The 25765-nt window shown below is 40.1% G+C and overlaps 1 protein-coding gene across 8 annotated transcripts in view; it reads left to right on the plus strand.

Annotated features, from left to right (window-relative positions):
• Window positions 1–17502, plus strand: part of dnajc6 (DnaJ (Hsp40) homolog, subfamily C, member 6) — a 28859-nt gene extending 11357 nt beyond the window's left edge. For 2 of the 8 annotated variants that reach the window (XM_020602749.1, XM_020602750.1), the window contains 17 exons: window positions 4446–4495; window positions 4600–4748; window positions 5305–5427; window positions 6230–6363; window positions 7035–7229; window positions 7411–7528; window positions 8341–8420; window positions 8555–8748; window positions 9252–9278; window positions 10024–10386; window positions 10740–10883; window positions 11852–11953; window positions 12148–12285; window positions 12367–12702; window positions 13122–13270; window positions 13627–13803; window positions 14103–17502. In XM_020602749.1, the coding sequence (XP_020458405.1) occupies window positions 4446–4495; window positions 4600–4748; window positions 5305–5427; window positions 6230–6363; window positions 7035–7229; window positions 7411–7528; window positions 8341–8420; window positions 8555–8748; window positions 9252–9278; window positions 10024–10386; window positions 10740–10883; window positions 11852–11953; window positions 12148–12285; window positions 12367–12702; window positions 13122–13270; window positions 13627–13803; window positions 14103–14204 (2581 nt within the window). In that variant the 3' untranslated portion in view covers window positions 14205–17502. The remainder of the gene's footprint in view (window positions 1–4445; window positions 4496–4599; window positions 4749–5304; window positions 5428–6229; window positions 6364–7034; window positions 7230–7410; window positions 7529–8340; window positions 8421–8554; window positions 8749–9251; window positions 9279–10023; window positions 10387–10739; window positions 10884–11851; window positions 11954–12147; window positions 12286–12366; window positions 12703–13121; window positions 13271–13626; window positions 13804–14102) is intronic. The other 6 variants (XM_020602751.1, XM_020602744.1, XM_020602745.1 and 3 more) reach the window with 5 other exon arrangements.
• Window positions 17503–25765: the final 8263 nt, after the last annotated feature.

A 25765-nucleotide genomic window follows, 5' to 3' on the forward strand; every position in this document is an offset into this window, starting at 1 on the left:
TTTAGTATATTACTTGTGTGGTGTAGAAGATAATTATTTAAGAATGTAATTATGTAAGAATGTTAACGCTCTGTTATAATTTTTTTAGTATATTACTTGTGTGGTGTAGAAGAGAATTATTTACTGCTTGCAAACCAATGATGTAAGATGATGTCATGGGGTAGGACTGGATAAGTCTGACTTCTTCCTACTCCATTCAAGCATGTATTAGGTATAAGCAAATTGATATTGGATTAGCATTTGTTGGATATGTGTAAAATTATGTGTGTTGACATATCAACTGTCTTTACATGCTTGAAAGAATAAATCAAATCAAATCAAATCTGTTTTAATCCAGTTTTATTATATAAGGCTTTTGTCATAGTATTGACCATGGGTATTTGATATATGATGAATGCTATTCAGAAATTTATCCTAAATATAAATAGGTGGATTTTGCATGTTTATATAATTAACAGTGATTACACTGGTTAATTGAATATTGTTTCAGCTGCTGATTACAATCTAAAGTAAGTTTTTAAGAGCTTTAGGAGTGAAACACAGCAGTGTGGATGGAGGGAGGAAAGAGGGAAGCGGCAGAGTCTGGCACGGCTCGATCTTCTTGCTGTGTTTGTGCACAGGCATCAGCACAGGCATCACAAAGGGGCCTCTATTGTCAGAACTATGGGCATGCACACACACATTGCTCCTCTCCCTACTGACTCAGCACATTTAATTGTTGATTATGCCCTCCTTTCCTGCTCACATCTTGGCAAACTCCCACTCCCCTGTCCCTCATGTTTTCTCTCACCTCTGATGTTGGCTCCACCTTTCCTCCTCTCCTCTCTCCTCTCTGCAGCCTGTCGTTCCTCTCCTGGCTAAATTATTCATGGCAGTTCATTGTGCCAAATGGTCAGTGCACTGCTGATACTGAAGGATTCATTTCATCTGGGCCATGTGTGTGGTGGTGTGTGATGGTGGTGGACTGTATATGCATGTGTGAGTGACTGGTTGGGATAATGGGGCAGTAGGAGGCAGGCAACCATGGCAATGGGCCTAAAGGAAACTGCTTAGTCGGGTTTTCTTGATGATTCTATAACAAGAATGGGTGTTTATTCGCTCACTTAGAAATGTACAAAAAAGTTGACCCATTGAGTGATTTCCCAAGGATGAGGTTATAATTTGCAGTCCATCGTAGTCATAAATAAATAAACACCTTGTGAGCTATACTGCTTGCTGTACATCAACAAGGCAGTTCCGAGTATGATGGTACAGTAATAATATACATTATAGATAGTGGAATCGTAATTTCTCAGACCTTCTCAGTGACTGTCATTTGTGGTTTGCCTGTGTTGCTCCATCAGGGTGAAACTTGTAGACACAGTCAGGGAGTAATTGGAGAGATATAATAAAGAGCTGAAGGACCTCATCATGTATTCCTGAGAGGTCGGCTGCTCTCTTCCCCCCTGCCATTAGGCCAATTTGACAAAGTCATACTATCTTATTGTAGGAGGATAACATTTTATTTTTTATCTAAGATAAATTATCTTGTCAAGCGCTGTTTGCATTAGATCATTAATCCTGTTTCAAGGTACAGTAATTGCTCCTGATTGTTCTGATAGATATTTATTCAAACTATTTTTCAGCTAGAGCTCCTCCAACATTATTGCTTTATATTCTTTCATTTATTTACTTTGTTTAGTTATTTTTATTGTCAGATATTGTTTCATGGTGCCTGACTCCTCAGTCACCTCCTGACCAGCAGACATTTCTACATTTTAGATTACCTAAAGATTTGTTATGGGGGGGGGGAGAGATTGAGATTGAATATGTGTGATTTCTTGATGAAGTTGTTTCACTGACTATAGTTATTGGAAATTTCTCTGAGCATGCTTGATTTAAGGCAAAACCCCTATGAGCACAGTTGTTAAGCCTATTTCAACACTTCAGCTCGGCCTGATTGTTCCTCTCTGTTTCTCTCTCATCTGAATTAAAGGCAAAGGGTTGCCACTGAATTATTTAAAGCAGCTTTCTTGTTTGTTTACCTGGCTGAAGAGAACATTTACAGGGAAACCAATCTGGAAACAGTACTCAGCTGCATTTTTGTTTCTCATTTGACCTCATTTTATTAGCAATAAACTCTGCTGGCATCTTCCTGTAAACAGGAAGCAATAAACTCTGCTGGCATCTTCCTGTGCCATTCCTTCTTCATTTAACCCTTGCTTTTCTCTCTTAACCAATTGGCCAAAATATATAAATCATAACATCAAGGCATCTCTTGTTGGATTAGGTCAGTTTGGATTAAACAAATCAAGAGAAATTTGATAAAAGGCATCGGAATCAACAAAAAAGAATCTGGTGTAGTGTTTAGTTTTGGCACCATTTTTGATAAGTGTGAAAGAAGTTCAGTCAGACCCTGAGGTCAGTGGGTTGCAAACATTATATAGCCAGTGCCCTTCTGTTACCTCTTATATTGGTTACCATTCTTTTCTTAAACAATCCATTAAGAAGCAGTTATGTCCTAAAATGTTGTTCAGAAACAGAAAAGACTAAAACTGAGCATTCTGGGGGAATGCAGACAGCTCTGGTGTAATATCCATTGGGATCTAACCCACTTACACTGTATGTGCGGTCACTAGAGATTTGGTTAGAGCACCTCCACTGATATAATCTGACCTAAAATGGGTTTTGTGCTCCTAATGTTTACTTTCCAGTGAGAAAACATAAACATCAGCCATTGTGGTGGTGGCAGTGGTGCTTATCAGTGTCTGCATGTGTGTGTGTGTTGTCATTCTTCTGCTCTTACAAAGTGTGTAGGTGTACAGCCATGCAGCGAGCAACACGCTTCCAGCAGTGGTTGAAGGCAGCAGTTGGCCTTTTAGGTTTTTAATGAAAGCAATCATGGAAACACGACTGGACAACAGATTCAATGACAGTGATCACAAAACGGAAGTCTAATTATACAACATAATGTGACCTACAAGAAATCTGGCTATAAGATACATGTATAAAGACCAAGTCCATTAGCTTTCCATTGCTTTGTTCTACGTCAATGGCCCATGTGGTGGTGTTTGGTCAAGTTTAGGCCTTGTGTTTTAACGTTCTTAGTTTTTAATAAGTTAATTTTATTGTTTCCCAAATAAATGGCCACAAATTCGCACAGAACATATTCAATATCCTGTAGGAGCCACACCTCTGTAATACACTTTTTGACAAAAACAAAAGCTATGATGAAATTATAAACATGACTGCAGTCTCATTCAGTTCTTAAAAAGTTTTATAAAAATAATTCAACTAAAGACATTCGCATGTGCTATATATTTAAGGTTATTAAGTAAGTAAGGTTATCTATTTACTATTGCAAGTATACCATCCAGATATTCGCCTTTAATGCCACCTTGTGAAACCTACAGCCTGCTCATCAGTCATACAGAAGTGGTTGAAAACAGAAACCTGAACTCCAGTCCACTAACTTCATTATGGAGGCTTTACAGACACAATAGCAGTCTCCTCCCACCTTTCTCTCTGGTGGATTTAACTCAGACTGTGGATTAGCAGTTGTCTGATTTTTCAAGACTAGACCAATGCAGCAAATAAATGCAAGAGGAAGGACAATATCAAAAAATGCATTTACCTGGAAAATTACATTCAGAGTTACTTGTATTTAGATGCAAAGTAAATCCCAAAATCTGCTCTCCCTCCATAGAAGACTAGTTGAGTAGCACTACATTACATAACCATGCCCATTGCATCAGGGCCATATGGCACTCCTCCATGACCACACAGAGATGACTGGCCCAGATCAGTCCTGCTTGGAGGATTTTCACAGCAGGCAAGAAGTCAATTCAATCTGATACACATTAGCCTGCTAACGTGGTTAGCTTGAGAACTGCAGTGCGGTGTGTAGCGGAGCCTTCTGCTGCTGGTGGGTAAAAACCCTTTTAAATCAACTCATCGGTTAAAAGAAATACAACAATTTTGGCGAATTTATAGTCCTCTACCACAAATCCCACCCCAACCTGAAAAACCCCACCCTGCACCTGCTTTGTAGCCTTTTCATTAGCACAGTTTTCCTTCTCTTCCAGGGTGCTGCAGTAGTGGATCCCATGTACAGTATGCGTGTGCTGCAGCCAGGCCTAGAATTTTAAAACAATTTCCATTTGGAATAGTTAAATTTGGTAATGCTAGGCAATGCTGCTCAATTGAAGAATTCACATAAGGGTTTCCTTTGATCCCAGACAGTTCATCTTACTGTGGTGACCCTGACAAAGATATTTAATATTAGATAATATAATATTATGCCTTTACAGTACAAATATTGGAGGATTCTGCTACATTTCACAAATACTGAAATTTCTGAAAGTTGTTTGTGTGACAGCAGATTAGTTTATATTCTTTCTGCATGTGATATAAATTGCTTGTAATACTTAATCTGATGAAACACATCCTGTATTTTTTTGTTTCAGGTACACTAAAGGGGAACTGGACATTGCTTACATCACATCACGGATCATAGGTAAACACATTTGTTTGTAGTTAATGGACACTGTGTGCATGTGTGTGTAAATGCACTCTAACACTGTCAGAAGAAATAAAAAAATCATACAAACATCTTTTCAGTGATGACCTACCCATCTGAGTCAGTCCAGATTGGCTACCAGAATCATGTAGAAGACATCCGCTCCTTCCTCGACAGTCACCATGCCGACCACTACACTGTTTTCAACCTATCACAGCGCAACTACCGTGGCGCCAAATTCTCCAGCAGGGTAAGTGCTACTGATGAAGCCACTACTGACTTATGTTTGTACTTAGTTGTTAGTGTTTGCTGCACCGTTTTCACTCCCCAGATTATTACAACACTAGAGTGAAATATAGGTACTTATTTAGAGCTTTCACTTCCAAATTCAGCAATTTTGCACAGTTGGATTTGGAAGTGAAAGCACATGTGGGGTCTCTATTGACAAAAAAGACTCCCACCCTCCAGCAGAACTATAGAAAGAAACTGAGGAGTCAAGCAGTGGCGTTAACACATGGCAGAGATGCCCCTTGTTTGCCCGGGGAGATTGCTGTATGACTCATCATGGCAGTTGGTTTGTTGTGTTGCTAACCTCCGCTCCTTTCTCCTCCCCTCCTGATTTTATGACTCTTTCTTGCTTTTCCAACTCATGTTTGGCTTCCTCAAATTTCTTCTCCTGATCTCCCCCACCGCTTCTCTGCCTTTCTCTGTTTCCATCTGATGTGCTCCTTGCCTCTTCTCTGCCCTCTATCCCTGTTTCTTCATTCGTCCTCCCTCTCTTATTTCCTGCACCAACTCCTTTCCAGGTTTCAGAGTGTAATTGGCCGTCTCGCCAGGCTCCAAGCCTGCACAATTTGTTTGCTGTGTGTAAGAACATGCACAACTGGCTCAAACAGAATCCCAAGAACGTGTGTGTCATCACCTGCTCGGTAAGACAACAGTCAACTGTTTACATTCATATTTGCCCCAGGATGCTGGAATATTTGTCCATCTTGCTTCCACATACAATAAACCACTGCATAGAGCTTGTCAAAATGCTCCCACTACTTCTGTTCATTTCTCCACCTCTCTTGTTGATTAGTGACTGGTCTTTGAGAGAATTGATCATCCCTGACAAGTCCAAGACAAAAAAATCAATTAAAGTAGACAAAGAAGTGTTCCTGTCTGAAATATAAAGCGGCAGTCAGGAATATTGCAAGCACAGCTCAAACCATAACTACTGGAGTGTTCAGTGAATGGCCTTTCTGTCTGTTCTAATTCAGTAACAGCAATACTGTACTATAGCATGTGGTAGAGCATGTTATTGCCAAGACAGAGCGGTTTGGCTGTGGCTTGGCTGAATCTCCACCAATTCCTTCCTTCAAAAAATCTTTTCTAAAAATATTTTCTCTGCTTCACATCATAAGAACCTGTAACATGAAATGAACTCAGAGAAAATGAGATATTCAACAAACAAAAATCTCTACTACTACTTACTTGTTTGCTCATTTGGGCACACGAGTTCATCATCTGAAATGTAATTAAACTTTTATATTGTATGAGCTTATTGGAGCTATGACAGTGATTTGGTTACTTAATAGTAAGTCTTTCATCTACAGAAGTACTCAGAAAGTTGGAGTCATCGTGTAAATGGAAGCATAAATGGAATGGAGACATGCATGCCAGACATAAAAAACAAAAATATGCTAGTGAAGCAAAACCTAAACTGTCTCCCTTGTTGTGTGCGATCAGGATGGCCGCGCACCTTCAGGTGTTTTGGTCTGTGCCATGTTCTGCTTCTGCCACCTCTTCAACAACCCAGTTCCCGCCATGCAGCTGCTCAGTGCCAAGAGACCAGGGTCTGGCCTTTGGCCTTCGCATCACAGGTTTGCATCCTTCATTGTGTGTGTGAGTGTGATGAAGAGAATGAGAGAGAAAAGAGGGGAAGTGAAAGGAAACTGTAGCTACTGAGGCACATGACCAGAATGTCTTCCATCTTCCAAGAAAGAAACACTGAGTTAATGAGAATACAATTTACATTATCAGTAAGTTTCACTTATTAACCCAGTCTTAATTTCTGGTCTGTTTTTCCCCATTTAGGCAAAAATTCTTCTACATAGCATAATTTCATACCATTTGCTGTAATAGGTGGTCAGTGAAGTCAGAAACATGCAGCAGCCAAACGGTGCGGCCAGCAGTCCTCGGTGTGAGTCTTAGCCTGCAGAGCTGACAGGCCCTCATGGATGGATTTTATGACCTTTTTTCAGTCCAGACTTGAGCACATTCTTCCTCATGAGTCACAGATTTAATTCAAGTTGACAGAGAGTTTATGGAAATTGCAGAAATAATATCATTATGGACAGAGCTCAGTTTTTAAAGTGATTTGATTGCTCTTATCAGAGTGTTTCACTTTTCTGTAATTGGTCTGTGCTTCTGCTTGTGCTTGTTGGCTCAATACAGCATTTGGTGCTATGGAGTATAATGAGCCCCCACTGTCTGTATTACATCTGTCAGTTTGTGAATGACTGATGACACATATCACTTTGTCTCCATTCAGGTACATAGGTTATGTATGTAGCATGGTATCAGAGAAACCCAGTGTACCGCACTCCAAGCCCCTGGTTATCAAGGCCCTCACCATGAGCCCAGTTCCCTGCTTCAACAAGCAGCGTAGCGGCTGTCGGCCTTTCTGCGACGTCCTCATTGGAGAGACAAAGATCTTCACCACTGCACAGGAGTATGAGAGGATGAGGTAATGACTTCATACCAACACTCAAAGCAATGCAGTGCAGTGAAGCAATGCAAAGAGTCAAAATATAATCTGCTCATTATCCCCTCCTTGTCTCTTTTTCTCTGTATCTCACTCCCTCCTCTCGTGTTTCATTCCTCCAATTCTCTTTTTCCTACTGTCTTTGTATGCCCTGCCACCCCAGAGAGCACAGGATCCAAGAGGGAAAGGTGGTGTTCCAACTGGGTGTAAGTGTGCAAGGTGATGTTGTGGTTTCTGTCTACCACATGCGGTCGACCATCGGAGGACGTCTACAGGCCAAGGTAGAATATACTGTATGTACTCGGCTATGTCGACTCCTGTGCGTTCTGTTGGCACAGACTCATACTGAACAACCACAGAACAATGAGCTCATTTGAATTTTTGTGCATCTTAATTATAAACACGACCCACAAAATTTCAAGATGAAAGAAGTAACAAGAAGGTATTTAATTTAATGACACGCCTGGGTCATGGAAATATGTGGTTTCCTTCCAGCACAGTGAAAAACAGACACTAATGGCAGCAGAGTTATAAAATCCAAATTTTTTTTACAATGAAAGTTTTGGTCAGTGTTACTTTTGATCCAAAATTCACTTTACAATTCTTAATTGTAATATAAAAATGTATGTGCATGCAATTACACAATTTAAATAGGACATAGCACCTAAAAATCTAACTGTTCCTGTATAACAGACTCTTTGCGTGATAATTTAGCAATTTACCATAATTATAAATGTATTTCTTTCCAGCCTGACCGGCTGCATTTGGATCCACCTTTTGAGACTCCACTGTAAAACCCTGTTGACCAGATGCCCCAGATCTCACACCTAATGTATATTCAAGCTTTTCAGCTGATAGGTTAAACATTGTCACATGAAAAATATGAAAATAGATGCCTGCTGTACAAAGAAATTCTTAAAGATGGCAAGCATGCAATTTCTCTTTGAATGAAAATCATGTCCATGAGAATGCTTGCGATTAAGAAAGTTGTGTAGTGAGAAACTACAGAGCATTTGACTACTGATTATTATAATTATGTATAACAAACTAAAGTATCACATGGTGTTTGCCACATTTGTTCTGCTCCTGTTAGGTATCCAACACCCAGATCTTCCAGATCCAGTTTCACACTGGCTTCATTGCTCCTGGAACAACGATGTTAAAGTTTAACAAGTAAGAACATTTCTTCTTTGTGGTAACGTTTATTAGTCCAGGAGAAATAAAATCCTCTTAAAACCAGCGCTGCCACTTCTACTTCGTTATCTCTCTGCCTCTCACTATAAAACACATTTTTCTGCTCCTCTCAGACCAGAGCTGGATGCATGTGACTCTCCTGAGAAGTATCCCCAGCTGTTTCATGTGATACTGGACATGGTGGTAGAGGGGGTGGACAAGCAAAAGGATCTGACTCCACCATGGGAGCAGTTCCCTTGTAAAGACCTCAGCCCCAGTGTGCTCTTCTCCTGCCACCAGGAACATCAGGACGCACTTGCTATTGCTGGTACTGTTGGTACAAGGGGGACAAACGCTGACATGTTTAAGTTTAAGCCATAACATAAGTCAGGTTTGAGGTGGGATGCTCTATGTGGACGATTCATACCTTATTCATACATGTCCACACAAGTGAGGACATCTTAATGCCAATAATTTTTTTTTTTTTTTTTTTTACAAAAATTTGACTTTTGAGCTAGTAATCCATTAGCTTTAGTGTAGTGTGATTCTTTCTGAAAACCATCATATGGGGTTTACCAAAATTTTAACACCTAAGACTTATTTCATACAAAACCCGTATTATTAATAATCAGTACCAACAACTCTGAGTGACAGAAGTGTTGTTGCTAGTGCTTGAAAGGTAAATTAGCTAGAGCTGTCTTAAAATGAATTGACTGTTGCTATTGTTGCTATTCTGTAACACCCAACACTATTTAGCCTTACTTAAAACTAATTATTGTCCTGAATTAACCTTAAATCCACTAATGTGACTCTCGTTTTTGTTCCTACAAGATGAAATGGAGGGTTTGGATCTGGAGGGTAAGGCAGCAGAGGAGACCACAAACTTTTAAAGAAACTGTACAGCATAGTAACATTAGTTAGCTCACTCAGGACTTATGTCAATTCAATCATACTCCCCACAAAATAAGCATGAGAGTATTTTATTAAAATACTGACCAACACATCTGCTATTACTAGAAGATTACTTGACTGTTTCCTATCTGTATTGATTGAATTGAAAAAGATTAACAGTAGTAATAGTGGTAGTAGTAGTAGTGATAATAGTAGACTAATACCCTTAGAACATAACGTATGCTATAAGCAGGTGTGGATTTTCTTATATATTCAGAGAAATGTTTTTGAAAAATATTTGTGGATATGGAGAACTGGGAAACCCCAGTCATGATACCAAAAGGAAAACTAATCTACCAAAGTGAAATATTGCTGTGAGTTAATACTAGATAGTGGTTTATAGCCACGGTACTTTGATTGAAAGCATGCCACAAGATTCTGACTGCGACTTATTGTGCTGTTTTAGGCAGTTAACACTCCAACTAATGACCTAGCGGCAGACTGTAAAGCGTGGAACTTTATAGCACACTGTATTAGGAGAATAGCCGGTGCTTGCACCAGCGATGACCCATGTAGTTGCCCATTATTTCTGGTTCTTGTCCTCTATGTTTCTGTCTCTATGTTTCTGTCTGCCGCTTGCCCAGTTAATTTCCTGTTTCGGTTTTGTTCTCTCTCTATGTCCATCTGTCCTGTTTTTCTCATGCTCCTACAGAGCCAAGCAGACCCCATGGAGGTCCGAACAGTCGGGGCCATGGAGAGGACAGTGAGCCCTCAGACGATGAGATGCTGTCTCTCTCCAGCCAGCGAAGCAGCACCAGCATGTCTACAGAGAAACCTGGGCCCCCTGCTGCAGCACCTGCTGAGGAAGCGGATCTTCTTGGCCTGGATGGGGAGGAGATCAACTCCCCACGCCCCTCATCTCAGCCCACATCTACTGCAGCCGCAGCCACTGACCTACTAGGGGACTTGTTTGGGGCCCCACCTCAGCCAAGCAGTGGGCCTTCATCTACCCAGTCCACACCACATAAAGCTGTCCCTAACACCACCTCGCCATGTCCTTCTCCTGCACCACCAGGTGAGATAACAAGTTGGAAAGTACATTTGAGTTAAAACACAAACTAAAATTGTCTTTAAAATGATATTGCACAAAATCAGCATAGATCACACATGTAGAGTTTCAGTAAATATAGACTATATATGCCTGATATAATCAATTAAGCATTAAAGTTTATTCTTGAATTTAGAAAAAGTATTCTGACAAAATTATCTCGACTCAAGGTCCAAGTACTATCTTTTTTTCTGGTGCTTTCAAATATGTTTTAATTAGATGATATGTGGTTGAACCCTAGCACTCTACATATTCTATAGCAGTGGAGAAAATAGAGTAATTTTCTTGAATAACAATGGAGGGTATTTTGTTTTGCTCAGCGTTTGATCCCTTTGGGACCAGTCCAAAGCCTAAGCCTCAGGACATGATGGGTTCATTCCTTGGACCAGGTAACATGGGGCAGCCAGACCCCTTCCTGCATGCTGCTCGCTCTCCATCACCCACCCTGCAGCCCACCAACCTGGGTAAGGCATGTTTCTGCTGCAAACTGTCTCATAGCATTGTGGATGTAAGAAACACATTTCAAGACTCTGCCCCAAATCAGGGTAAGGCATGTTTTTACATTTTCTGCCCGTCTGCGGCGGCCATGTGCATTGTGATCATCTCTTTGCATCAAATCTGGTTAAGACTGGCATCCAAACCTGCCTGTATTTTTGAGATTGATTAGACCTTTTCCCTTGATAAACTTTGCTCTGCTTATTACTCATTCAGACATTGAATTTGTATTGAATGAGTTTGCATGATGTAATAGTACCAGCCCATCTAATCACTACCATGTAGAGACTGCACAGGCCTGTACAGTGTTTCACCCCCATCTTGAGTCATCAGCTAACACGATTTTTCAGCTTGCAGTTGTTCAACAGGCCAAATTTTAATTTCAGTCAGGACAGTGGAATTGTACTGCTCTAGATCTTTCTTTAGATTTAAGATCTTCACATAGTTGTGTGTATATGTACTGTATGTGTGTGATGAAATGAGACAAAGACAAAATTATCAGTATACATTTTAATCATGGTGTCATGCTAATTTTAAAATTGACACTAACATTTAATGAATGTACAATGTACTGTTGATCTGAACTTAACCTAAGTTTATAGTAATGCTTTTAGGTGTGAACCTAGCCTGAGCCCAACAGGTTTGTTAAATTTGTACAATAGAAGAGGTTGCAAACCTCTTACTCAGTAAGGACAGTAGCTTGTACACAACCTGTATAGTACGACACTTGTGTAACATTTTAAGTGCCTTTTTAGTAAGGCAATAAACAGTACTGTAAATTTACTTTCATTGACAAAGTAGGTTCGTTTAGACATCCAACAGCCCCCAAACAAAACCTCTCATAAGACTTAAACCTGTTATTGTTTCTGGCTGTGTGGGTTCATGTTGCTCATTCACTGTGTGCTCTGTTTATGACAAACCTTTATGTGAATGATAGGTCGGAGTTCCCCTGCCCCTAACACCACCCCAACCGTCAACATTCAGCAGCAAAACACAATGGGAAGATGGGACTGGAACAGACCTGCTACCAAAACCACAGGTAAAATTCATTAATTCAGTCACAAAAACTCACAAATACACACACACACACACACCCACACACATATATACTGTGAACACAAGCAGTTCAACTAATCTGTTGATCTGGGGAACCAGCTCAACCTGTTTGTGTTTTATCCTGTGTAACCGCATCAGTTTGAGTGTTTACTCCTGCACTGCTGTTTGTGCATTCAGGAGGAGGCTTCAGTACGGGCAGTCGGTCAGCCACTACCAGTCCCACAGGCTCAGTACACAGTACCCCCACCCACCAGACCAAGCCAAACACTCTGGACCCCTTCGCTGACATAGGCCACCTGGGTGGAAGCCTTGGAGGTCAGTCACTGGAAATTTTCCCAAGCCTTGGTCATTTTTGGCACCATCTCTATGCCATAAAGCCTGTGTCATTTTCTTCAGGAGGTTCTGGTTTCTCCAGTAAACCCACCACCCCTACTGGAACAGCTCCTTCATTCCCTCCCATGGGATCACCATCACGGCCTCCTCCATCTCCCCAGCACACAGGAGGGTGGCAGCCCCATACAGGAAGCAGCTTCCCATTGTGGCAGCCAGGTGCTGGAAGCAGCGGAGGTTGGCAACCCCAAGGACAGGGTCCCTCCCCACAGCCAAAGCCCAGCCCCAGTCACACCTCCATGCCAAACACATCGCCCCAGAGCCGACCAAACTACAACGTCAGCTTCTCTGCAATGGGAGGAGGCTCACCCAGTGCAGGCAGTAAAGCACAGACTGGCATGGGTAAGCAGGAGAAGTGGATGCTCGGTTATTCTGGAACTATCATGGAAATGTGCAGAATTCTTGTCGGCATAACATACATTACCATACTCCTTGAACAAACTGTGCAACTGGTACAGTACTAAATTAAACTGGTGCATGTACATATTCATAGAGATCTTATTGAGTTACAGCATTTTGCCTAGTTTTCTAGTTTGTTAGTTCACAGATTCTAAAATCAAGTTCACAGATGCTTTAAAAATCTGTTGTATCTTTTATAATGTCAGTAACACTTTGATGCTGAAGGCACACTCATTCTCCAGTGGGAACTAATTGGATTGCAGTTATTCACAGTACAGTACATCTCATTGTACATGATAAGTGACTAAGTAGCTTTAAAAAGTATGTTTTCCATCTTTTGTGTTTATACACCTCTCTGGAAGGTTCCAAGCCCAGGGCCTCGGATGCCAACTTTGATGACCTGCTGTCTGGTCAGGGCTTTGCAGGGACCAAAGAGAAGAAAGGGCCAAGGACTATAGCAGAGATGAGGAAGGAGGAGATGGCCAAAGAGATGGACCCTGAGAAACTAAAGGCAGGGCTGCTGAATAATATCTGATATGAGTAGTTTGTTTGTTCCTAAATGCTTTCATAGTATCCGTGACAATAAGTATAAGGTCCAATGACTCTTGGATCAGTAAATCTGGGAAGATTTGCTGTTTACTGTTGTCACTGGGGTTTTGTCATCAGTTTATCCAGCGCAGTACAAACGAAGCAATTCAATGATTCTCAAAAGTAGGGTAGTGGACTCAAAAACACTGGGCTGTTAGAGCCTTTCCATTTATTACAGGATTCCTTAGACAATCAGTGTAGGTCTCCCATGACCACACTTTGGTGCCATAACAACTGAAAGCATTTCTGCTAATAAGTGTTCTTTCTCCTGTGCCCCAGATTCTCGACTGGATTGAGGGGAAGGAGCGTAACATCCGAGCCCTGCTGTCCACCATGCACACTGTGCTGTGGGAGGGAGAGACACGCTGGAAGCCTGTGGGCATGGCTGACCTGGTCACTCCAGAACAGGTCAAGAAGGTCTACCGCAAAGCAGTGCTGGTCGTTCATCCAGATAAGGTGAGACAGATGATGGGTGGTGGATTTAGACCTCATAGAGAGAGGATCTCTACCTGTGTGTAGACAGGGAAAATGACTTACGAGGCTCTACATCTAACAAGACAAGAGTGTAGTACAACCCAAACGACTGACACCATTTTTTTTGTCACCTTCTTTTTTTTAACTACTGTATGTGCATTCATTGATGTTATGTGTGTGTATGGCACTTTGTAGAGGCACAACACCTGCTTTGCATCACCCGTGAAGAAGCCCAATGTGTTTCCCATGAGTTAACCATGTTTTTCTCTCCTCCCTCACAGGCAACAGGACAACCCTATGAACAATATGCCAAGATGATTTTCATGGAACTAAATGATGCCTGGTCAGAATTTGAAAGCCAAGGACAAAAACCCCTCTACTGAAAGGAAGTAAGTGAGGGGAGGATGATTCCATCATCAAATCATAACAAAATGTATTGTCACCTCTGGTCAACATACTACAGCCACACCCTACAACATCTGCCTTTATACCTGTGCTGAGACCTGTGTTTCTCTTTTTGCCACACAAACATAGAACATCCAGTTGATCTACAATGACAATAAAAGACTACAGAGCTCCAGTGCCCGAACAGAGTAACTGAACAAATGGCTCCCTGTAGCTCCAGTGTTCCTACTACTCCATGCATGTGATTCAACATTGTCCTTCCTCGTTGAGTATCCTTAGCCCTGAAGACCCCCCAAACAATGCATAGTCAATGAGATTTCTAGAAACAAAGGGAATGGTTGAATCACAGGAGACAGATCAATAGGGAGCAACAGATGAAGGACACATGAGATATAAGAAAAAAACATCAGGGAGTAAAGTGAACAAGCATCTTGCAGCCTGTCCTAACTCCAAATAGTCTGTAAGGCACAAAAAGCATTTAACAGCAATCAAGCCATTTTGCTTAGGAAGTAGATTTTAATTTGTATCTTATAGTAAAATTGGATCCATGATCAGTTCTGTCAGATCCAATCCACAGTTTCATGGAGTTGAATGTTCCTAGAAATAAGAAAAAAATAACATCAGCATGGAGTGACTGTATGTTTCTCAATGATTAGAGTGAAAATGAACTGAGGCCAAACCTGGTTTTCATCCACAATCATCTGTTTGTTGGTACATATTTAAAAAGTTAATGAGTTAATCCCATTTAAAAAGCGAATTAAAGCAAAGGTTGGCTTCCAACTCCATTAGCCTTAAACATAACCTGCTGAGAATAACTGAAAATGAAAAAACACAAGGTTTATGTCAAAGGCTGCCAACATTTCAATACTTCACATAATATTCATGACTGATGAACCACAATGGTGTATTATAGGCAAGCCCCTTCTCACTGGTGTGTCTGATGTAAGCAAGCCTTGTGTGTTTCCATGTGTGAGGGAAACTGGGGATTGTATATTTTAGGATTAGTACATGTACAGTTCCCTACATGAAGCACCTTAAGGTCTCACTCATACACAATGTGTAAAGCACAAACTGAAAACTTGACCCAGCACAGCTTTGAAGGAAATCCATTGTGATTTATTTATTAGCTCATTTTGATTGTTTTCATTTTCTTCTGTTTTTTTCCATCAGGGAAAGAATATGAAGGCAAAGTTAGGCATTTTTAGGCTGTTATATTGAAAATAAGGGAATATTTTATTCAGACTACATCACAATTTTTGTGTGTATAGCCTTTTATATTCTGCAGTATCTTTTTTCCAAACTACAGCGTGACATTATTGTGATTAAGATATGGGTTGATTTTACGAACATGAATACTTTTGTCATAGGATGATTTATAAACTGTCAAAGCAATGGGTGGATGAATGTGCTTCACTGTATCTCACTGCTTCGTGTCTCAAATTCCTGATCTCACTGAAATCCTATACATTTCTGGTGTGTAAAATGTAGTTCAATCCTGGGATGAAGTCTATGGGCCAGTGACAAACATAAAACAAAATATGTGTAAAAGAAATTGAAGAAATTCTTAAATTTCTTTTTCACAGCAAAGTAAAATGGCTCTACAACATGTTCACCTCTCAGCACTGTGTAACTGACAAAGCTTTACTGTAAAACCCAGTACAGATGGTTTTATAAGATGTATGAGCTTGTTATTAGTTCAAATGTGTTTAATTCCATTTTAATACAAGATTTGAGCTGAATATTTTCCTTTACATGTTCATGAACTGTTTTTCTTTCCATCATTACTGTTTCCTCTCTCTGTTTAGGAGATTTAGGTGAAGGATGAGACACTTTTCAGGTGGTCCATAGTTCTTGTTAACCATCAAAAAGTCTTTTCCCTTTGTTGAACTTCGACTTTGTTCATCTGTGATGAGGATGTCGACTGAATACTGACCGCAGGGAAAAGGTCTGACTGCTGTAAAGCACTGTTTCTTCAACTGTTTTGGGACCCAGAATCAATCACATGACAGTAGAGAAAATGTGTCAACTGAATTGAGTCCTCCTAAACGAACGCTGGATCTCAGAGGGCTGAAAATGTTCACCTCTATTAGTGAGGCTACTGCTTTCTTTGGCGACTTACCAGACACAGGAAGTGTGGAGTATGTGCTTCTGTGCTCTATTTACACTGAGGACCTACGTGTGAAATAATAACCCTCATACGCTCCCTCGCTGACTGGTTTCTCTTTCTGCAATCTTACAGCTATGTTAGAAAAGCTAACCTCTATATTATAGTCAATGGATGTGTGTTGTGTGAAGTTGTGGTATGTGTGGAAGTGATCAGATTTGGACACAGACTACTGTATGTTAATGTTTGCCTGTCTGCTGTTCAAATATTACTAAATTGTGTATAAATTATGTTCATGTGTTCCATTTAAGTTTTGTTTACCATTACAAGATGTATATAATGATCAAGTGCAGTGCACAAAAATAAATAGTAAACAGAAAGCAGAACAGGAGAGCAGAGTACTGTTCATCTTTACTTCATTTAACAGATGTACAAAGATGGCCCCAAGAGGTGGCAGCCTGGGAATCTTCAAGTTTTAATGAGAAATTTATTTGGTGTTTCTCTTTTCAGTCACCTAATAAATGTCCCAAGTTGTGTTTCTCACTTTGACCACTAGAGGGTAGCAACATAACATGTGCACGATTGAGGACTTTAATGACGTGTAGTGAGGTCAGGTACTTGGATCCTTTACTAACTGTACGTTAAAGCTCAGTAACCAAATTTTGGTCCCTGAATAGGTATTTAAATGAATCTATTTAAAAGATTTTGAGAGAATATAACTACTAATTCATTGACATCTGAAATGTAACATGGCAATACTATTTTTGTAAGGGGTTAAAAGCCAAAAGCATTGGGAATCACTGGTTTGATTCCAAAAAGAACCACCAGACCAGCAGACAGATTTATAAACATGCTATATATCCCTATAGCATGACTAATGTAAGATTTAAGATGAACTAAATGCCAACATTAGCATGCTAATATGCTCATACTGATCATGTTAATAGGCCAATGTTCAACAGTAATAATGCTTAGTTAATGTTTACCATTTTTGGGAAATTTAGCATGTTGTGTGTTAGTATATTGCATGTGCATGCTGAAATGTGCTAATTAACAGTAAACACATTGTCTTTTTGGTTAAACTGCTGACAAGACATCTGAAACATGACAAAGACCTCACCCACCCTAACCTGACAGTGATGGGGACAAGGTTAGGTACCACTGATTAATCATTAACAAATCATTGTTTTTTATTAGAATGCTTATATGTAAAATATTAATCTGAAAAGTACTTCTCAAACTGTTAATATTGTAAGAACAGTACTTGAGTAAATATACAGTTGCAGTCCACCTGTAGTTGTGCTTACAGAAATATATATACAAAAAACACTTGTTTCTTCTAAACTTTCAAATTCAATGTAACAATTTTTTCATATAAAATGAATGTGGTTCTAACAAAGACATAAAACACAGAGATAAAATCCATTGATCACTAATGAGCATAGACTGTAACAATATACTGCATTACAATGCTGCTGTTCACTACTGGTGCTTCACTGCAAATTCCTCCCATATGTGACCTGTTAGGGGGTTTGATACGTTTTCCGTTGGGGCCCAGATGCAGGAAAAACAGCACAGTCAGTGTTTGACTATCCAGAAAGAAATTTAGCGTAATTAAAACCAACTCCCCACCATCAGTGATTCACGGTGAAATGCGGTTACTGCTGCACTCTTCAGCTTTTCCCTCCTCTAACTCGCTCTGCTGACGTACTTCCTCAGAGACATTAAGCGATGATGGATGTAGACCATTGGTACAAGCTAATATTTTATTTTTCATGGTATCCTACACCATTAGGCACAAGACTAGATGTCCAGCTGTTACATACACACACAGTTTCAAATAAAACATCTTGACAAGAGGAGGAACATCCTGTACTATACATTTTATGGATCATACAGTAAAGAGTTATCATTTACTACCTCTACTGTTGTATTTATTTGTCAGTAAATGCTTTTTATATTGCCTGAGAACTTTAATTTTAATACTCTGACTTCAGTAAAGCACAATATCCCTCTGTCATTTATTAAAGCTACATTAAATTGATTTTTCTCACAGCATGAATCCGTTCTGTCTCCAAGGAAACTCATTGACTAAAAGTGTCAAATGGAAAAAGAGCACTCCAAGCATCAGAATGCAAATATGCTGAAACCCCCACACTGTCTTCAGGTGAGTACAAAGCAGAACAGATGGACTGTCTGTCGCAAATTATTTTTTCTTTTCTGCCCACTAAAGGAACATCTTTACACATCTCCAAAGAAAGGAAAGTACTGGGATTTCCCAACCATAATCAAAATGCAGTGCACTACATGCACTGACCTGACAGAAGGGAATGCTGTGCTGCTACTGTATGTGATGCAATAAAAAGGAAGGATGTTGCCACTGTAGTATGTGTGTGTGTGTGTGCTGTATATGCATGAATAGGAATGTGTATTTTGCATGACTGTACTCTAAGATATTGCCGTGTGGGTGTGAACATTTATTACTGGATATTGTTTTGGACACTTCCTGCTCTACTACTCCTTTACACAGGAAAACAGAACAAGCTTTATCTTGATTATTTCAAAAAAGCCTGATGTTTCCTAAGCTGAAGGAACTTGATCGTCTTAACTTTTTGTTGTTAAAGAAGAACAAAAGATATAAAAATGTTCCTAAAACTGAAAAACCTGTGACAATTATACATATTTAAATCTGTCTTTATTTTAGACTTTTTAGGAACTGAAACCATAATTTTTCTGAGATCAAGATTTTAAGATTGTAGGGTGTTTTTAAACTTTCAGGTGTCACGGAGTTCAACTTTCTGACACTACTGTAGTCAGCAGAGTTTTTTATATCTTACTGGCAGCTTAAAAATAGTAACCCCAATACCCCCCACCTCACCCCACTGGCCCTGCCATTTCACAATCAGAGCTTTAATGTAACTGCAGCTGTGATGGAAAGCAACAACAGAACTTTAATAATAACTTTTACAGGCATTTAAAGGCTGTTTTAAAAATAAAATGGCTGTTGTTGGGGTTTGTTGCTACAGTATATGTCCTGAAGCTATAGTTTGATATTTTTTCTTTGGGTCTGATCTGATTGTAACGGTGAATTCAGGAGAGTTGCTTTTTACAGCAGGTGCAGCCAGAGTTGTCGACTTTCTGGGTATAATTCTCCATTTTGATTAATCGCTTTCTTTGCACATTTAAACCTGAATTATCAATAGATTTTTTGGGGGGTGGGGGTGCAACTGGGGACATTGCAAAAAGCTGTAAACACAACAGTGATCTCTTATAAATTTTACAAATTATGGTAAATGTCTTAGCCAATAGTTGTCTATTTACTGTACAGACCCAGCTGAAACAGTTCAAACATTATTCATTTGGAGCCCAGTATTCTCTCGCTTGTTGCTCTGTTTGGTCTTCATCAGCTCAGCAGACTAGTAGTAATGCTGCAGGTCCTAAAACCACAACACTGAGCTGAAAGATGCTAAAATGCATAACATAAAGGTTTTGATTATAGCAGCTTTGTGTTGGTAAGGTCTGTGTTGGGCTCTGTAGTGCAATGGAAACTCCACCCTAAACAGATAGGGTTTATTTTTGTACTGAAGCAGCATCATATCCAGCTATAGAGGTTTTTACCCCCATCTCACTGATAAAGTGGGGTTGTATCCCAGAGTATGCTGTGCCTGGTCAGGATCAGTGTGAGTCAAGGAGGAAATAGCCTAGCATTGCAATCTAAGGGCAGCTCTTGGCTAGAGTGTGTCAAAGGAATTATGGGATCTAATACAAGTCGTTGCATACTGTGCACACATAGGCACACAGAAAGTCCCTCTGTACCTCAACTAGAGGGGGAACAGTTGAGGTGAGCAGGCAGGCTTGTCACTAAGCTTTTGTTTTCTGTAAGGGACTGTAATATCCCATTGTGCCCTCAGCAACAAATATACACCTCCAGTCCATGTACATGCACACAAAAATAGAGATGGATTTTATCTAGAACAATCTCATCCCTATGCCATCTACACTTGCAGTGCACACACACCTTCACATATTGTACACAGATTAACACATGCGTGCACATCCGGGCCTGTGTACGATGTTGGGAGTGATTGGTGTGTATTCTGACACTGTGTGTCAGAAATAGCCCCTCGTGCCCAGAGACACACTGCTCCACATGAAGCTAACTGTCTGTGTGACTTTAAAATGCCAGTTCCCAATCTGTTGCTACAAACATCCAGGACATCAGTAGTAACCTTTTCATATTGTTGAAGATCTGCAGGTGTGGGGCATCTGGTTAGTCATTTTCTCAGTACTACAACACTTGGAACAAGACCTGTGAGATGAATAACATCCTACACAAGCTGCCCACACTGACTCAAACCTTAATTGACAGTTTAAACATCACCAGTTTGCCTTTTGTTTTAATCCTCTGACACTGGAGAGGGATATAAGCTTTCTCCTTATATGTTCATGCAGGTGCGGTAAGACCAGGCTCCTTGGTCACAGATACATTTCAGACAAGCCTCAGGCAAAAGATGACCAGCTTAGCTTCCGATCGACAGTCCACTACTCGATTCTCAGAGGTCGAGACTCCTGTTTTTCAATCTGTGTCAGAGTTAACAGCCATGGCAGTTTTGCAGGAGACATTTAGCTGCCCATTTGACCATTTGGTTTAGTTAAATTAGGAGTGCAAAAGGTGAGATTATGGCCACAGAGATCTCCATGGTGATGAGAGGCTTCTGTACTGTGCCGCTTGCTCAGTTGGACTTCAAGGGCCTAACTTAGACAGAAGCTAAAAGTGCAAATATTTCTTTCTTTTTTGAATTTGTATATTCCAGTTGATCTTCATGTTTACACATCAGACAGGGCTATTTTTCTGGGATGTTGGGGGTTTAGCAACCTGGGGACAGTTTATTTTCTGCTAACATCTGCTTTACCCCAAGCAGATGATTAATGCCACAGTGACCCAGGGATCAGGGTTTTAGGTGTTACAAAGAATTTTACAACTTGATCAAATTCTAAAATTGCATGGGCCTCCACAGGCCACACAAGCAAGTTAGACATCTGTGTGTGAGTGTTTTGTGTTTTTGCCCCGGTTTTAACCTATGCTCTGCCTGTCAGTCTGGCTGCTCTCTTGTGAATCACCAGCTTGGATCCATATCATCCACAGGCATGATTAGTACACCATGACCAAAATGTTCTGGAGTTGTGGTCCTGTCAACAAACTACTTATCCTCACTTGTTTTAAAGATCTTACTTCCTCTCCACTTTTGTCCATTTTCTATCATTATCACTGTTATTTATCTCTGTATTTATTTCCTAGTATTATCATGATAACCTGCTTTATTACAGAACATAAAAACACATAAATGCACACATCAAGTCAAGTCAAGTCAAGAATCTTTATTGTCATTATGCATAGCACAACAAAATTTTTTCCCGGCAGCTCTCGGCTTAAAGACAGACATATTATTTACATAACATACAATTGTATAAGTCAATTTAAAAATATAAACAAATAAAAAGGGATGTACGGGAACACATGTACCTGCATTTGCACAAACAAACACACACAGGTTTTGGACTTAGCTTAGTACTGGATCTGTACAGGTCACTGGAAAGGTCAGGCTGCGTTAATGTGGGGAAAACAAGGTTGGGTAAACACGATTTCTTCAGACGCATATGATGAACCTTAAAACCCACTTTTCACAATTATTGGGTGTTTTGTTTTCAAAGCTGACTTTTCAGAAAGGAGCAGAGTGATTAGGAGGAAAAAAATGAAACTGTCCATAATTTATACAATAGCTTCTGGCTGCAAATAAACAACTCAAACCATGTTTATAAGCCACATTTCTCAGAAAATATCAGAAAGCAAAATAAACATATTTTTGACTCTATGGCCTCAGTCAGGGGAGTGTGATTTAGAAAGAGCACAATGAGAGCTTTCATTCAAAAAAAACACTGTAAGAAACTATACTTTAGTGTACTAACATGACTCTTCCCCTTCTGGCTTTATGACCCCAGAAAAATAACAGCATCTGAATTGTTCAAGGTGTCAACCGGACTCTCTTTCCACTGTCAAGACGGTGGTATGAGACACCAAGTGGAGAATGATGCATGACTGCTGGGGTATGATTGGCTGCTGCTTGCCTGACTGGTGAGTGGGCGCTGAATAAAAACATCATTTCATGCAGTCACAGGTGGGTAGTTGGAGAGTTGTGCGTATCATGTAGAAATGTGAGATAACCAGTGGTTTGGAATACTCATATGGCATCTCAAAGAACCATTTATTGCTCAGATTTGTACTAAGTGGTATATGGAGAGAAAGATTCTTCCACATGTCCATTAACATGGACCACTGTGGGATGTAGAAAGGTACTGTGAATGAAAATGATTTTAAGGTACATGTTGATATGTTTTTGTTATCAAATAAACCCTTTAAAAAAATCTTGTATTTTTAAAAACTGTGATTTGTAAAAACTTCCTATTTCATTTTGTATGTTTGTAATTGTACAAACACAAAGTGCAACAATTCATCTTTCTCCTATATCTGTCCATCCATCCATTATCTAAACCGTTTATCCTAACAAAGGTTGTGGGGGGGACTGGAGCCAATCCCAGCCGACATTGAGCAGAAGGCAGTGTCAGCCCTGGACAGGTCGCCAGTCTATCACAGGGCTGACACTTAGAGACTGACAATGACACTCACTCCTATGGGAACTTAAAGAGTCACCAATCAACTTAAGCGACATGCCTTTGAACTGTAAGAGGATGTTGGAGTACCCAGAGAGAACCCACACAGGCACAGGGTTGGCTGGGGCACAAACACAGAACCTTCTTGATGTGAGGCAACAGCGCTAACCACTGTACCACCATGCCACCTCTTTGTCATTCATAAAAATCAAATAATAAAAACATATTACATAAGCACATAAAAACAATTAGATAAGCATAATGTATCCACCTATACCCTCTGTATAAGGTAAGGGCCCTGAGTTCAATTAACTCACGGTAATTGTAACTGATGACTTAAGTCAGTAATAAACCTCTCTACATTATATGCCCTTAGGTCCTATGAGTACTGTATACAATAACCAAACACATGTTAGAGTTAAAGTTTCCCAATTTACTCAACAAAAAATCAGGGTAAACCATAAACAACAGCAATCCCCTTTAACTATGTCTGACCCTTTTTCCTGTAAGACACACATGTCAATATTTCAAAATAAACACACCAATGTAGTGGGCCCACACATCACACACTCACTCACGATAACACTACACAACAGCAAGACAACTCAGTGCAGAAGAATATCCAGTCATGTATTACAGACTGTGTAGGACTAATATCTTATAGCAGAACCTCAAGTTGACAATCTAAGATACAGCCCACATACTTAACATATTTCGTGTCTGCATAAAACTTTTCCTATCTCTCCATCCTTCACCAAGTTATGCCCTCCCACTTCCTTTTTCTTCTTCTTCCCTTTCTCTGGGTGTCACTACCTTTACCAGTGGATGACCAATGATGATATTTTACACACCACACCTCCTTGAACCTTTAAAATAACATGCAATAAACCACCATAAAGATTTTTAACCATATTTATCTTATGAAATCAGCTTATTTATAGTAACCATTGCTCAAAAGCAAATTAACTTTCTAATGACATTTAACTGTAATACATAGTATTTTTACCCAGGTTACATTAATGATGCATTTGCTCTGAAAATTTCAGTAATTTCCCCTCCTTGAACCGCCACCTTATTGTGGTGGAGGGGTTTGAGTACCCGAGTGATCCTAGGAGCTATGTTGTCGGGGGCTACAGTGCCTTGCGAAAGTATTCGGCCCCCTTGAACTTTGCGACCTTTTGCCACATTTCAGGCTTCAAACATAAAGATATAAAACTGTAATGTTTTGTGAAGAATCAACAACAAGTGGGACACAATCATGAAGTGGAACGAAATTTATTGGATATTTCAAACTTTTTTAACAAATAAAAAACTGAAAAATTGGGCGTGCAAAATTATTCAGCCCCTTTACTTTCAGTGCAGCAAACTCTCTCCAGAAGTTCAGTGAGGATCTCTGAATGATCCAATGTTGACCTAAATGACAAAGGATGATAAATAGAATCCACCTGTGTGGAATCAAGTCTCCATATAAATGCACCTGCACTGTGATAGTCTCAGAGGTCCGTTTAAAGCGCAGAGAGCATCATGAAGAACAAAGAACACACCAGGCAGGTCCGAGATACTGTTGTGCAGAAGTTTAAAGCCGGATTTGGATACAAAAAGATTTCCCAAGCTTTAAACATCCCAAGGAGCACTGTGCAAGCGATAAGATTGAAATGGAAGGAGTATCAGACCACTGCAAATCTACCAAGACCTGACCGTCCCTCTAAACTTTCAGCTCATACAAGGAGAAGACTGATCAGAGATGCAGCCAAGAGGCCCATGATCACTCGGGATTAACTGCAGAGATCTACAGCTGAGGTCGGAGACTCTGTCCATAGGACAACAATCAGTCGTATACTGCACAAAGCTGGCCTTTATGGAAGAGTGGCAAGAAGAAAGCCATTTCTTAAAGATATCCATAAAAAGTGTCGTTTAAAGTTTGCCACAAGCCACCTGGGAGACACACCAAACATGTGGAAGAAGGTGCTCTGGTCAGATGAAACCAAAATCAAACTTTTTGGCAACAATGCAAAACGTTATGTTTGGCGTAAAAGCAACACAGCTCATCACCCTGAACACACCATCCCCACTGTCAAACATGGTGGTGGCAGCATCATGATTTGGGCCTGCTTTTCTTCAGCAGGGACAGGGAAAATGGTTAAAATTGATGGGAAGATGGATGGAGCCAAATACAGGACCATTCTGGAAGGAAACCTGATGGAGTCTGCAAAAGACCTGAGACTGGGACGGAGATTTGTCTTCCAACAAGACAATGATCCAAAACATAAAGCAAAATCTACAATGGAATGGTTCACAAATAAACATATCCAGGTGTTAGAATGGCCAAGTCAAAGTCCAGACCTGAATCCAATCGAGAATCTGTGGAAAGAACTGAAAACTGCTGTTCACAAACGCTCTCCATCCAACCTCACTGAGCTCAAGCTGTTTTGCAAGGAGGAATGGGCAAAAATTTCAGTCTCTCGATGTGCAAAACTGATAGAGACATACCCCAAGCGACTTACAGCTGTAATCGCAGCAAAAGGTGGCGCTACAAAGTATTAACTTAAGGGGGCTGAATAATTTTGCACGCCCAATTTTTCAGTTTTTTATTTGTTAAAAAAGTTTGAAATATCCAATAAATTTCATTCCACTTCATGATTGTGTCCCACTTGTTGATTCTTCACAAAAAATTACAGTTTTATATCTTTATGTTTGAAGCCTGAAATGTGGCAAAAGGTCACAAAGTTCAAGGGGGCCGAATACTTTCGCAAGGCACTGTAAATA

The sequence above is a fragment of the Monopterus albus genome, unplaced genomic scaffold (assembly GCF_001952655.1).
Source record: "Monopterus albus unplaced genomic scaffold, M_albus_1.0 scaffold58.1, whole genome shotgun sequence".
Taxonomy (NCBI): Eukaryota; Metazoa; Chordata; class Actinopteri; order Synbranchiformes; family Synbranchidae; genus Monopterus; species Monopterus albus.